Raw genomic sequence first — 13,341 nt, forward strand, 5'->3', positions numbered from 1 at the left:
TCCTTTTTTCACAGTTTTGGCCATTATTTCCTTTATGTTGTACTCATCAAAGTAACTGATGAGATCTGAGAACCCAACGATATCGCCACAACAAACAACACAGTGGACCCCAACCTTTTTTGACCTTTGACCCTTTAAAATGATGCAATGTGTTGTTGTGACCCCTTGTCACAGGTTGCACGTCTCTGATTTGCGAGCAGTTTAACCAAGAAGTGATGTTCCCTTTTCAGACTTCCATTTAAATTGAAGATGTGAAATTGTCCAGTACTTTACAATAAAAAGCATTAGAGAAAAGTGAAGGGGTGGGGGATCATCTGTTGCTGTTGAAAACTCCAGAAATAGCTACTAAGCAGACCTTGATTGAACCTTACTAAAAATAATTTGTTTAGCAGAAATATGTTTTACTCCGACTTTTTTGACTCCGACTGACAAATTGTCAGTGAGCGATGTTTCTGCAGTCCTCTGTGTGATTATTGCAAATAGGGAAAATAGCCAAAACTACGAAAATAGGACCCAGTTGTAATAACCGGAATTATTCTTTAAAGGGAAACCGAGAAGTTGTACAAGCAGGCAGTGCTTGGATGGCACGCCAGCAGAACGAGTGAGTGAAAAAGAGGTGGAAAAAGAGAGAGAGCGAGGGAAAGGGAGACAGGGGCCCAACATCCCAGTGCTCGTTGCCTGGTTGACACGTCTCACACACCAAAGTGCTTCTCCAAGCGTTTTTCACCCCTCAGTCGTTAACCTTCTATTAACTCCTCCATCAATTGCCACTCACTCAAACTCTCCTCTCCTTCTTGCTCACTCACTCTCACACACACACACACACACACACACACACACACACACACACACACACACACAAACAGAGATTTAAAAGGGGTGAGAAGAGACACAGGGGAGAGGCTGGAGTGTGTGTGAGAGAAAAATGGTGTGTGTGTTGTTTTCTGTCAGTTTTCAGCGCACTGTTAGCCAACACAGGCCATGGCCTCGTCCTTTACTGCTCTGCCTGTGGTTGGCTTAAAGAAGATTAGAAATATAATTGGAGAGTTGCTCAGCAAAGCTATGCACTTTCTGCTGCTGTGTACTTTTTTAGGTAAAGTTTTTGCCCAGTTGCATTCGTAGTTTGCATTTTAACAATGTCTTTCTCTCCTTGTACTTGTCTTTTCATCTATCCTCCTCTTGCCTTTCACTTCTACCCGTCTCTCTCTTCCTACTTCCTTCTACCGCATTCTTTCCCTGTTTCCAGGAGTGTGCTGGTGAGCCTCTCTTCATGCTGTACTGTGCCATGAAGCAGCAAATGGAAAAGGGACCAATAGACTCGATCACCGGAGAGGCCCGCTACTCCCTCAGCGAGGACAAACTCATTAGGCAGCAGATTGACTACAAGACTTTGGTAAGTACGCATACACATACTAGTGGACACAGACAGTTGGACCACACATTTGGTATAGAGGATAGTGTAAATCAGATGCACACATACAGTTGATACAGTACATTGCATTTAATATGTGCCAAGTATTCTTGGAAAGCTTTACTTGCTAAATCAGGGACATTTTGCAGCAGTTGGCAACATTTGCAATCTACGACTCCACAAAATGTACCTTGAGCTTTTATGACGTAACCATCAAATAGGTGGAAACAAATAGGACCTCTAATTCTGATTAAATTTATTTAATAGTTTATAAAGAGCTACATATAGCACTGTTCCGCAGCTGAATAGTGATGCTAAACTGCAGTATGAAGTGTTGGTTTGCAGGTCAAAAATCATCGCAGGCTCCCAGTCTGTGCTGACTTCCTGGTCTTAATGTGACCTGTGCCCTTTGCCCTCTGTCCTCTGCCTCTGTAGACGCTGCACTGTGTGAACCCAGAGAATGAGAACGCTCCGGAGGTGACGGTGAAGAGCCTGAACTGTGACACAGTGACGCAGGTGAAGGAGAAGCTGCTGGATGCTGTGTACAAGGGCACACCGTACTCCCAGAGACCAAAGGCCTCAGATATGGACCTGGGTAAGGAGAGGGAGAAATGCCACACACACAAACACACCAAGTATACACTCCGAGCACAGGTGCACTACTAAAGGGGGTAAAGAGGGAATCGTTTCAAGGGCTCTCTGATGCAGCAGGGTGCCCTTCAGACAGAAGAAGTGATTCTGTATAAAAATAATTTCAAGTCAGGGACCAAAAGTCACTAGAATTATGTGCTATAACCATTTTAATTTATTCAGTCAAAAACTTTGCCGTCTGCATCCTTACTAAGTCAACTTGACTTTTTGTTTGGAGGAGGGAGATATTGGTGAGTGTATCTATGCAATCCACGGCCCATTTCTCTCTTTATATACACAACCTTACCTGTATTTCCTTTGTGTGTGTGTTTGTGTGTGACAGAATGGCGGCAGGGTAGGATGGCTCGCATCATCCTTCAGGACGAGGATGTAACCACTAAGATAGACAACGACTGGAAGAGACTCAACACCCTGGCTCACTACCAGGTAACCTGCTGCTCAAGCACAACATAAATTCCAAGATGCCCGTTGTCTTGTTGGAACAAGAACTCTTCATTGATTTGGTTACAAATTGTTGTTGCTTTCTAATCCATTCAAGCACAGTAGTGGTTGTCATTGTTTTGGGTATATTTCAGCAATGTAGCAGTTGTCATATTTATTCACATTGTGTTTTGTTGCAGTTAAGTTATACATATTTCTTTTTAAATGCCACTTTTCACACAAAGTTTGTGTGGTTGGAGTATAATCTTGCTGCTGGACATTTTGTGCCGTGATAACTGATCTTGGAAATCCTGTTTCAGGTGACAGATGGCTCAGTGATTGCCCTGGTGCCTAAACAGAACTCAGCCTACAACATCTCCAACTCCTCCACATTCACCAAGTCCCTCAGCAGATACGGTACGAGAGAAGGTGTGTGTGTGTGTGTTTATGTGTGTTTTGTCTGTGCGCACAAGTGTATGTATATGCAAATGCATTTCCAAACCAGATACCGGTAAAAGCAAAATGCCTATATTGGATTCAGATGAATTCTGACTTTTATGTTAAAATATTATGCTGCTAACAAGAAGAATCAACAAACACACCATTGAACTGTCCATTATACATAGACAATATAAACGTATACACTGTGGTCACTTGAACTAATGTTAAAATAGAATAACTTGGAATGTACATTTATTGAAAGAATCAAATATTTACACAATCAGTAGCACAGTATTGAAATTTTTCTTATCAAGGCAACTATTCAGCAAAAAACTGTTTGTCAATTCCCATCATACATCCCACAGAGGATGACATGCATAACAGCTGTCAGCAGCACAGTTTGACATCAAGTAGAGTGACTGGTTTTACGTCAGTGCCTAGTAGCTTGCTGGCTGTCGCTGGACATTTTATTGCTGCTTACTTCTCTCTCAATTTCTGTCTGTCTGATCCCCTTTATACCTCGCAAAAATACATGAAATCCACATGTAGATTAATCCTAGACTAATTGAAGAATCACATTGAAAAAGGTCAGGCACATTTTGCCTTGTAAATATGAACATGGTTTCATTAGTGCATCCAATCAAGAAATCACACAAATATGTGTCAAGTAGGTAAAAAAAAAAAAAAAACTGCACTGTATAGCACACTTTGTAGCAGGAGATTAACAAGGCAACTCTGCACTGTTTACACCCTGTATGTGAGCAGGGCCAAACTGCTGTGAAAATGGATGTGTGAAGTGCAGGAGCCTGTTGCATTTTTCGTGATCCTTTAACCTCCAGCATGGGATTTAGCCAGTGCTTCTTGATACCATATATACAGCTGTAGCTGTGAGGTCCAATGCAGTTGTCACAACTGGATTGTCAGGATCCCGAACTGGCGAGAAAATGTATTTGCTTAAAGTTTTAAATAAAAGCAACTGACAGCATGCATTTTGGGAACATTAACCTGACTTTTTGGAATATGTCTGATGGAAATGCATTTTTATGCCAAATACATGTCTATACACAATCCAGATACCGTCAGGCACATGTTAATGCTAGGTGTGAAGTGGACCTCTGTTTCTCACTATCACTTTTTTTGATCCCTCATTTCTATTTTCTAAATCCCTCTCTGGTGTACAGTAATTCTGTTCGTGAGCTCTGCCACCATGACATACACATAAATACTCACTAACACCCCCATCACACTTACTCTGTACTTCCCTGGTCCACATTCTCTCCTGACATTTTGAACCTCTCAATCCTTCCCTGCTTTGTCACAGAAGTGACAAGCATTCAAACTGAAAGCGTAATGCTCCGTGTCACAAAATAGGGGATCACTGTCCAACAAAAGGAGGGAGCAGGAAAGAGAGTGACAGACAAATTTATTCTGGAATGAAAGAGTGACATGCAAGTAGAAGAAGCTGTCACCTTTCAGAAATGCTTTTAACTTCACACAGAAGATGTTGCTCTCTGTAGCTGCCTCAGATTTCTTATTCATGTGTTTTTATACCTAGGTATCTTAATTTATAGACAGTTCCCTGTGAAATGGTGATTAAGACAAAATGAATTAAAACTACAGACTGGCCCCAAGTTATGGGCTGCTTGATATATGTAACCAGTTTATATTTCTCTAATAATACCCTTGCCTTCTCAACCAGAGTTCAAACCCACAGCAAGCCTTGGGCCTGCTGAAGTGACCTAGTGCAAGACACTGACTATTAGTCTTGCTGAGATTTCTGTAGGTTAGATTAGATTGCACTTTATTGTAAGACTCCTCTAAAATGCGACTTGTGTCAAAGATAAATCTGTTTCGCATACTCAAAAAACACTCATATACATCACTATATTACAAAAAGCTTCAGAGTAGCAGTTCTGCACACAACCTTGATCTTCGAACCTCCTCCTTCCCTATTTACCTCCTTATCCCTGATGCTTAAATTAAAAACTTCCAAATTAATATTAAAAAAACACATGATCAACTCCACATTTGTGCCTGTTCTTTCTGTTCTGTTATTTGTTTGGCCCATTCACTCAACTCTCTCTCTCCTTCCAGAGAGCATGCTGAGGACAGCCAGCAGTCCAGACAGCTTGCGCTCCCGAACACCCATGATCACCCCCGACCTCGAGAGCGGCACCAAACTGTGGCACCTGGTCAAGAACCACGACCACTCAGACCAGAGGGAAGGGGACAGAGGGAGCAAGATGGTCTCTGAGATCTACCTGACCAGACTGCTGGCCACCAAGGTATCGAGAAGCTGTAGATTTACACACACACACTTAAACACCTTTAGCCATAAAGCCCACTCCACCACATCCCTGTCATGTAGATACTTCCACCAGCAGCCCCTACCCCTGACCTTTATTTGACGGTGGTCTCAAAGCTCATTAACATTTTTCATAACCTTTTGCACAAAGACACACATATGCACAGGATTGAGTGCGTGTATCTTAATTAGGAGGTTGACCTTTGACTATTGAGTTGTTTGGTTGATGTTACTGGGCCCTCTGTTTGTGGCCTCAGGGCTTTTAGGCCCAGGCCTTAACGCTGCGATCATTACTCACCAAATTCCTCCACACCACACTGTGGAACCTGTGCTCAGGTTTTTATGCAGCATGTGTCTTCAGATGATGATCTGAGTTATTTGAAGTCGGGCTCTGTGTTTGTGTTGATTTCCTGGAGAAACAGCAGCCAATGTGTATTTCATCCCTGACTAAGTTGTTAACCACCATTAAGCAGAGTGTGACTGAGTTCCCATCACTGTTAGAATGTTTTGTGAAACAGCAGTTGCAACACTAGGACTATTTTAGCTTCTGGGACTGTTGAAGTTTGTACAATGTTGGCATCTTTACCAGAGCTGTTTCAAGAGCAATTAAGAGAGGTTTGTGAATGTTTTGCAACTGGAAGGTTGCAAAAAGGTGTTCTTGTCTATGGTCTAATGCACACATAACACACAAAAGTTGCAGCAGTACGTATCTCAAATTTGCTTATATTAATATTTTAATTAAATGAATAAGAATGAGATTAAAATAGCATGAAAAATCACATTAGGATTAATGGGCCTATGTGGTTGTTAATCCTTGTGATAATCCAAAATGTGCACAGAAACTTATTGTTGGTTTGTTTTTGCCTTATTTTCTAAAAACTGCACTTTAACACCAGCTCAAGAAAGCATACGAAACTTCCATCTGTCAAACTAAGCTTGAAATGCACCCATTTGGTTTCACATTTCTTCTAGAACAAGATCATTTCTTTATTCTGAACCACACATGCAGTCATTATTTCAGGATTTCATTCACTTAGTGCTCAGAAGCACAAAATCTTCCATACTCGTCATTATACATGTTTATTAGCTCCAAGAAAAGCCTAATTCACATATTTATACATTTTACATAGTGCGCTTGTGTCCCCACTATGTTGACAGCTCTCTCTTTACATCATTCTGTCACACCTTACACACAGAATACACAAGGACCCCAGCTGTTTTGTCCCAAATCTGCTTGCACACATGCAAATAATAACACACATTAACAAATAGTTTATGAACACAAACGCACGTCAGCTGCCTATACAGTCTACTAACAGTGTCAGGCTTTTGTTCTCATTTGCAAGTACTAACTATCCTGGTGATTCAGCTCACTCTGGTACTTCCTCTCCCCCGATGTTTCACTCATTAGCTCTAGATTTCCATTGTTCGAGCTCCAGGTAGGAAAGTGCAAGGTTAGCGGCATCAGTGCTACCTCGATTGGGAAATGCAAGCCAGAGGAAGACAATAGGGAACTTGGAGCTCTGCAATTTGTTCTTATTTATTACAGCCCCAAAGCTTTGTGTGTTTAGAAAGCTGATTTGTGGATGTGTGAACAAAAACAAAACTGCAGATTCAACTTCTGGCTGGTTTAAATAAGGTTTTGTAAAAGGTGGCCTGGATGCTTGAAGATGGAAACGAACGCGCTGAACGCTTGTGGGAAATATCAAATCGTTTCAACTTCAGAGGAATTTGTGAGGATTCAGAATCTCCGGAGTTGTGTGATGTGGTAAAAAACATTGCAGAACAGCCTTAGGCTGAACTCTCATTGGGCCCCATCCTAAATACTGTAAAGAACACTGAGCACTCAGCACCAACACAAACTCTCAGAAAGTTGGAGTACTAAAAGCAAAGCACTGTCATTCTCAAACACCTGCTACTGACAGCCATCACCTACAGCCAGACCATCACCAGCAAAGAGGAATATGCAAGCCGAAGCTGTTGTTTAATGGTGTCACTACTTAACTACATTCTGTATCTCTACATTCCTATTAGTTATGTAAATGTACAGAAGACTTATTCTGTACCTTTTCTCTAACACTTACGCCAGAATACACAGATTGTGGGCTTGTTCGTTGTAAGAAGGTTCAGCACAGCATAGAATTGGAACATAAAAGAGATATTAAATCATAATCCATCTTCTCTAAGCACACACAAGGACATTTCAAATGGTTTTTGCAAACAAACTAAGCCAGTGTTGGTTTTCCTGCTCAGGGTACACTCCAGAAGTTCGTGGATGACCTGTTCGAGACCATCTTCAGCACAGCACACCGAGGAAGTGCCCTGCCTCTCGCCATCAAGTACATGTTTGACTTCTTGGACGAGCAGGCAGACAAACACTCCATATCGGACTCTGATGTACGGCACACTTGGAAGAGCAACTGGTGAGTTTGTGTGTGCACGCTGTGAAAGGGCATCATTGGGAGTATTTGGTTTGTGTCTCATTAGTGTTGTAAAAAAAAAACTTGCTGTAGTATGAAATTTTTTTTGACTGCAAGCCAGCAAATATGCAACACTTTACAGTGGTAGTGCGGCAGAATGTACAGTGTTCTTATTTCTATTTTTATCACTCACACAGTGTGCATGCAGCTTCATTCATTGCAATGCTCTTTGCACCTTAATAGCTTGTCCTTCTAACTTTGCAACTCTTCCTCTATCCTCTCAATCCTTCCAGTCTTCCCCTGCGGTTCTGGGTGAACGTGATCAAGAACCCCCAGTTTGTCTTTGACATCCATAAGAACAGCATTACAGACGCCTGCTTGTCTGTGGTGGCTCAGACCTTCATGGACTCCTGTTCAACATCGGAGCATAAACTAGGAAAGGACTCGCCTTCCAACAAGCTGCTGTATGCTAAAGACATCCCCAACTATAAGAACTGGGTAGAGAGGTACGGCAACATATGTTACATTTGTTTTGTCTTAAAGCTGTTTTGAATAAAATGTGTCAAGATCGAAAATGTGTTTGTTTTTTTTTCCGCCAGGTACTACTCTGACATCTCCAGGATGCCGGCCATCAGTGACCAGGACATGAGTGCCTACCTGGCTGAGCAGTCACGCCTGCACGCCAACCAGTTCAATAGCATGTCAGCCCTACACGAGATCTACTCCTACATTGTCAAGTACAAGGATGAGGTAAGATTCCTAAGGACACTCAGCATGTATGACAGTTACATCTTACCTACATATTTTGGACAGGTGTTATTCTTGTTATATGAGGGTTTGTTAGTGCGTTGAGTGTTTCTCGATCCTGGAGGTTATTCGAGAAAAGAGGCTCAGAAAAGCCTGGCTTATTGCAAAAAGACTGATTTCAGTTAAGTGTTAACATGATCAGGCCGCAGGGCTCAGGGGCAGACAGAACCATACCTTTGTTTATATTAGAGACAGGCTTTTATTCCTAATTTCCCCTGCTTCCCAGTTAATTCAAACTCAAAACTTTCTGCATGTTTGTGTTGATATATTCAGTATTATGTACATCTCTACAACACTAATTCCATCTGTACAACAACAGCCATGTCATACCACTCTGCTGTCCAGCAGATTTTTCTCATCAGCCTGCCTGTTATCAGTTGGCTTTTAATGTGAAAGATCTTCAGAAAGTATTGCGTTTCATTGGCAGCTTAACATCGGTCGGGAAAACGAAAATGTAGAAAAACTGGAATTGATAGGTGGATGACACAGTTAAAAAAATAGAAATCAGAGCAGCAGAGTGGTGAGTATAACATGACTGTGACAGTGTTGTTGCACTGATGGAATTAGTGCTGTGGAAATGTACATTATGCTGAATTTTGTTGACTGTTGTTGTAGGCTGCAGGTAATTCCACCCCTCTCAATGTTTTTTTGACTAGCTAGAAAGCTAGCACATTGTAACATTGACTCACCTTTCTATCTTCAGATCTTGTCGGCGTTGGAGCGGGACGAGCAGGCGAGGAGACAGAGACTGAGGAGCAAGCTGGAGCAGGTCATCGACACAATGGCCCTGACCAGCTGAGGACCATCCAGCACCTCCATCTTCTCCTTCTCTTCACTCCTCCTCTCCATCTGTCTCTCTCCCTCGCTCCTCTCACCCAGACAACAAACAAAACTCCAACCCCCAACAATACGACAGACGAACTGCAAAAGGACTGAAGCAGTATACTGCAAAATGGGGGGGGTTCGGCAGAGATGGGCGGGCCTGTGTACGCTTACATGTGTATGTGTGTGTTTGTCTGCAGCCCCATACGGTGTGTGGGCTGGTGTCTGTGTGAGAGACTGGGACATTTTCACACATGCATACATGGAGAAACATGTCAACTGACAGCATTTGATTATTGTGGATGTCGGTGTTTGTTGTTTGCTTGATTTTGATTTCAGAAGTTTTGTTGTGATGAAGCGATGGTCAGGAAAGAAACAATGGAAGCCTGGAAAGGAACTCCATATATGGCATCATTAGCAGGATGGACCAATCTGTGATGAGCCAATGGAGAGAGGCTCTCCAAGTTATGTGACTCCAACGGGTGTCACAGTTTTAAAGGATGTTTTTTTTTTTTCGTATAAATGTAATCAACTGCCCACTCTCTGATCTCTCGCCACTTGTATTACTGCTGAATTTGCACAATTTACAGAAACGTTACAAAGGAAAACGATATAGATATTATATATAAATACAGCTACGTTTTTAAAGAAAGATTAGGGAGAAAACATTTCCGTTTATCCTTTTCATTTAAAACCAACAAACACAATAAAAAATACAACAATAAAACATGATTTGATATTTCAAGTACAAAAGAAAAAACAACGTAGACAAAAAAAAAAACTACGAAAAAGAAACAAAAAAGTCGTACTGTGCCATGTTTTCTTTGAATGTTGTTTAGTGCAAAGACATTTTGTTAGATGGAATGTGCTACCATATGATTTTAAATATGAACATGCCTAGTGACTGAAAAGAATCGTTTGAGCAATGACGCATCATAAAATCTTTGTTGAAAATGGCGGGAAGTGGTGCGACACAAAGTTGTCCGCCTCCTTGAGTTAGGACAGTTCATGGTGTCATGGTGATAACACAAAGTTGCTGTTGTTTCTAATTCAATCAGTGCAATCTTTTGGTTTTAGAAAACCAAATATATACTCACAGGATTGTTGCTTTATCATGGTCACGTTAGTATCCGCCGCCACCACTGGTTCTGGTTTTCAAGGGTCAAGAAGTGGCACTTCAGTGGATCATGGTATAGTGACTGAACAATGAAGTAGCTCCATTGCACTACCTGTAATATTCCTGTTTGCCCCGATACCACATAGCCACCATATCTAACCGTTAGGATTCCACGGGTCCTGAGTTTGTGTTATCCATCCCTTGAAGGGTCATTAATTTTCTGACACGGTCCTGTTAGAGCAAAGCCAAAGTCTTGGTGCTCTCAGACACTGTTTACGTCTTTACAGGAGTGACAATGAGGTCAGATAGAGCTTAGCCGAAACCCCTCAGTGGTGAAACAAAGTGGGAAAAGCTGTTTTCAGCCTAAAGCAACTTTTCATTTTCTCAATGTTAATACTCAAATTAGAGGGGCAAGGAAAAGATATACTGAGTGTTTCTCTCCACCTCTAACCTATTTGAGATGGGGGGGTTTAGCTTTTTATCCATGGGGGGGTATAGAAAGATACAGAGGTGAGACACCTGTTCATTAGCTACACAAGGCTGAGTAATCCTCCTCTTAGCCTGCAGCTCTTGTTTCAAAACTAGCCTATTGCCATGTGTGGCTTAAGCTTTTTTTATTACTGCTCTCTTAAGAGGATTTCTTTGTTTCTCTTTTCTTTTTTTTCTTTCTTTTTTTAAGTCTTGAAGTCAAGGTTTTTGACTTTGTGGTGAGAAATAATGTTTTGTGATTTTTATTTTATTTTTTTCTGCTTGCCGAAAAACCAAACTGTGGTCTGTATAATGTTTTTGTTGATGTTTTCATTTGTAAATTGTATACTTTTTCATGATGAACAAAAGCTGTTTGCCATTTTTTTGTAATCAGGTTCTTTTTTTGGTTTTTGGTTTTTGTCCTTTTTTTCAAGATGTAAATTGTACATTTACGGTACACAGAAGACAAATTTCTCTTCGGTTTGCCTGAAGTTGAAGTACTTGACCGAACTCAAGGTTTATTTTCCTGATCTCAAGGATCAAAATGAAATTGTTGCATCAGATGAGCATCTGTGTCTTTGTGATGAAAATGTGACTTGCTGCTTTAACTCTTGTACCTTGTTTTTCTATCAAACATTAGGGCTGTCATTTTATGCTGATCATAAATGCTGTCGCTGTCCATATGCCAGGTTCCTTAAAAAAACAAAAACAATCTTCTGTCACATCAAGAATAGTGAGCACACCTCCCAAATTAATGTCAACCCACCATTTTGTTTACATGTCTGAGATGTGACATTGCTTTCTACAGCTGTATACATATGAGCCTAGTTCAACTAGATACCTGTCGGGACTTGATTGTTTTTTTGGCAGGTACAGAGGAAACTGTCTTGAGGGACCACGCTGCCCATGTTAGGATAGAGATTTCTCCTTTTCAGCTGACTATGTTGGCTACACACATTGAATAATCTCTGTTAGAATCGTCTAAATTAAAGAGAGTACTACAAAACCTCCACAAAAATATGCTTAGTCCACTTTACAAACATTATAAACATGTTTTTTTTCCTTCAGTATGCAGCCAAGTTTTTGCTGCATTGGTACATTTTGGTGCTCGTACTGTAGATCTCATGGCAAGGAAATAGATGACTGCTGTGGCCCGAGCTCAGCTGTGCTGTTAACAGCAGTCCTTTGAATGATCAGTATGAGTACAATGTACAGTGGAGACAAATCCACTCGCTTCCTGCAAAAGCACACAGACAAAAAACAACTGAGGCTACAGTGCCCATTTGGTGATCTGTCAGGCTACAAGACACTTAAAACATTCTCAATTCATTCTCAGGTTCATGCTCCATTTGTGTCATATTCTAGTTGTAATTTGGTTGATTAAATGACTGCTGCGGGAGTTTGTTTATCGTTTGCATGGCTACTTGCCTTTTAGATTGACCTGCTTTGCAAGTCCGGACGCATCTTTAGAGAACCTTCCCAGCCACTATTGGTTTGGTGTGATAATTGACTTGTATTTATTGTTATTGAGGTTGTATACAGCATGTCTTTTAGAGTGTTTGGTGTCATCAGGAGGAAGCAAGCATCAGCTGCTGACAAGAACAACATGCTGATTGTAGTTTGACAGAGTTGCTGGGTTTTATGGGTTTTTCTGTCAAATCAGAACAAATTAACAAGTGAAGTTTACTGCACTGCCTTCAGTGTGAGCACATTCAGCACATAGTCATGTATCTCATGTTTAATTCTCAGCTCTTTAGACATGCTTAGTCACGCTTTTGCCTTTCCAAAAAAAAAGTAGTTGAATCAAATACAAGTCCTGGCACCATTCTATTTTCATTTCATTTTTTCCTGCTTTCTTCCGATTCTGGAAAATTCAGTAGTTGTTCTTTCTTTTTTTTTAAATGGAAGTTACATAGAATCCAAGGAAACACAAATCAAATGAATTTCAGACAGAGCTGGCAAAGGAATTTTAATACTAGATTAACTCAAATACACAGTTTCAGACTTGAAGCGACTGTCACAAGTTTGCAGGTTAACATTCATTGTGTAAATATTCTGTTATTTCCTATTTTGCAGATTTACTACTTGTAAATAAACACACATCAAGGAGAGATTAAACATTTTTTGCTAAATACAATGTGCCCTGGAATTTTTATTTAATGACTTATGCAGTTTTTATAGATGGATGGAGGAAGTAGTAGTCATACAGGTTTGTTACTATGTGGTTCCATAATGGTATAACAATAGCTCTCTGAGCTTCTTTCTATTTACTCTGTACTGAACTTTACCATTTGCTCCCTCCCTGGCTTTTTGTTTTTAGGACTGTACATAACTCGATTTGATAAAGAGTTACTGAAGACGGGGCTCTCAGCGCAATCAAGTTCGCTAACTGTTAGCTCAGGCGCCCTCAGGACAATAAATTCACACAGTTATTCAAAGTATGTATTTATACCATTGAATCCTGTCTCATAACTGTCTG

The 13,341-nt window shown here is 40.8% G+C and overlaps 1 protein-coding gene across 5 annotated transcripts in view; it reads left to right on the top strand.

The window, feature by feature from the left end:
* The window catches only part of LOC122868706 (plexin-A1-like), a 192,745-nt gene extending 179,749 nt beyond the window's left edge, over window positions 1–12,996 (top strand). For 3 of the 5 annotated variants that reach the window (XM_044180937.1, XM_044180956.1, XM_044180947.1), the window contains exons 24-32: window positions 1,247–1,393; window positions 1,847–2,006; window positions 2,385–2,488; window positions 2,803–2,911; window positions 5,018–5,208; window positions 7,482–7,651; window positions 7,942–8,154; window positions 8,248–8,398; window positions 9,159–12,996. In XM_044180937.1, the coding sequence (XP_044036872.1) occupies window positions 1,247–1,393; window positions 1,847–2,006; window positions 2,385–2,488; window positions 2,803–2,911; window positions 5,018–5,208; window positions 7,482–7,651; window positions 7,942–8,154; window positions 8,248–8,398; window positions 9,159–9,254 (1,341 nt within the window). In that variant the 3' untranslated portion in view covers window positions 9,255–12,996. The remainder of the gene's footprint in view (window positions 1–1,246; window positions 1,394–1,846; window positions 2,007–2,384; window positions 2,489–2,802; window positions 2,912–5,017; window positions 5,209–7,481; window positions 7,652–7,941; window positions 8,155–8,247; window positions 8,399–9,158) is intronic. The other 2 variants (XM_044180965.1, XM_044180974.1) reach the window with 1 other exon arrangement.
* The last annotated feature ends 345 nt before the right edge of the window (window positions 12,997–13,341 follow it).

The sequence above is a fragment of the Siniperca chuatsi genome, linkage group LG2 (assembly GCF_020085105.1).
Source record: "Siniperca chuatsi isolate FFG_IHB_CAS linkage group LG2, ASM2008510v1, whole genome shotgun sequence".
Classification (NCBI taxonomy): domain Eukaryota; kingdom Metazoa; phylum Chordata; class Actinopteri; order Centrarchiformes; family Sinipercidae; genus Siniperca; species Siniperca chuatsi.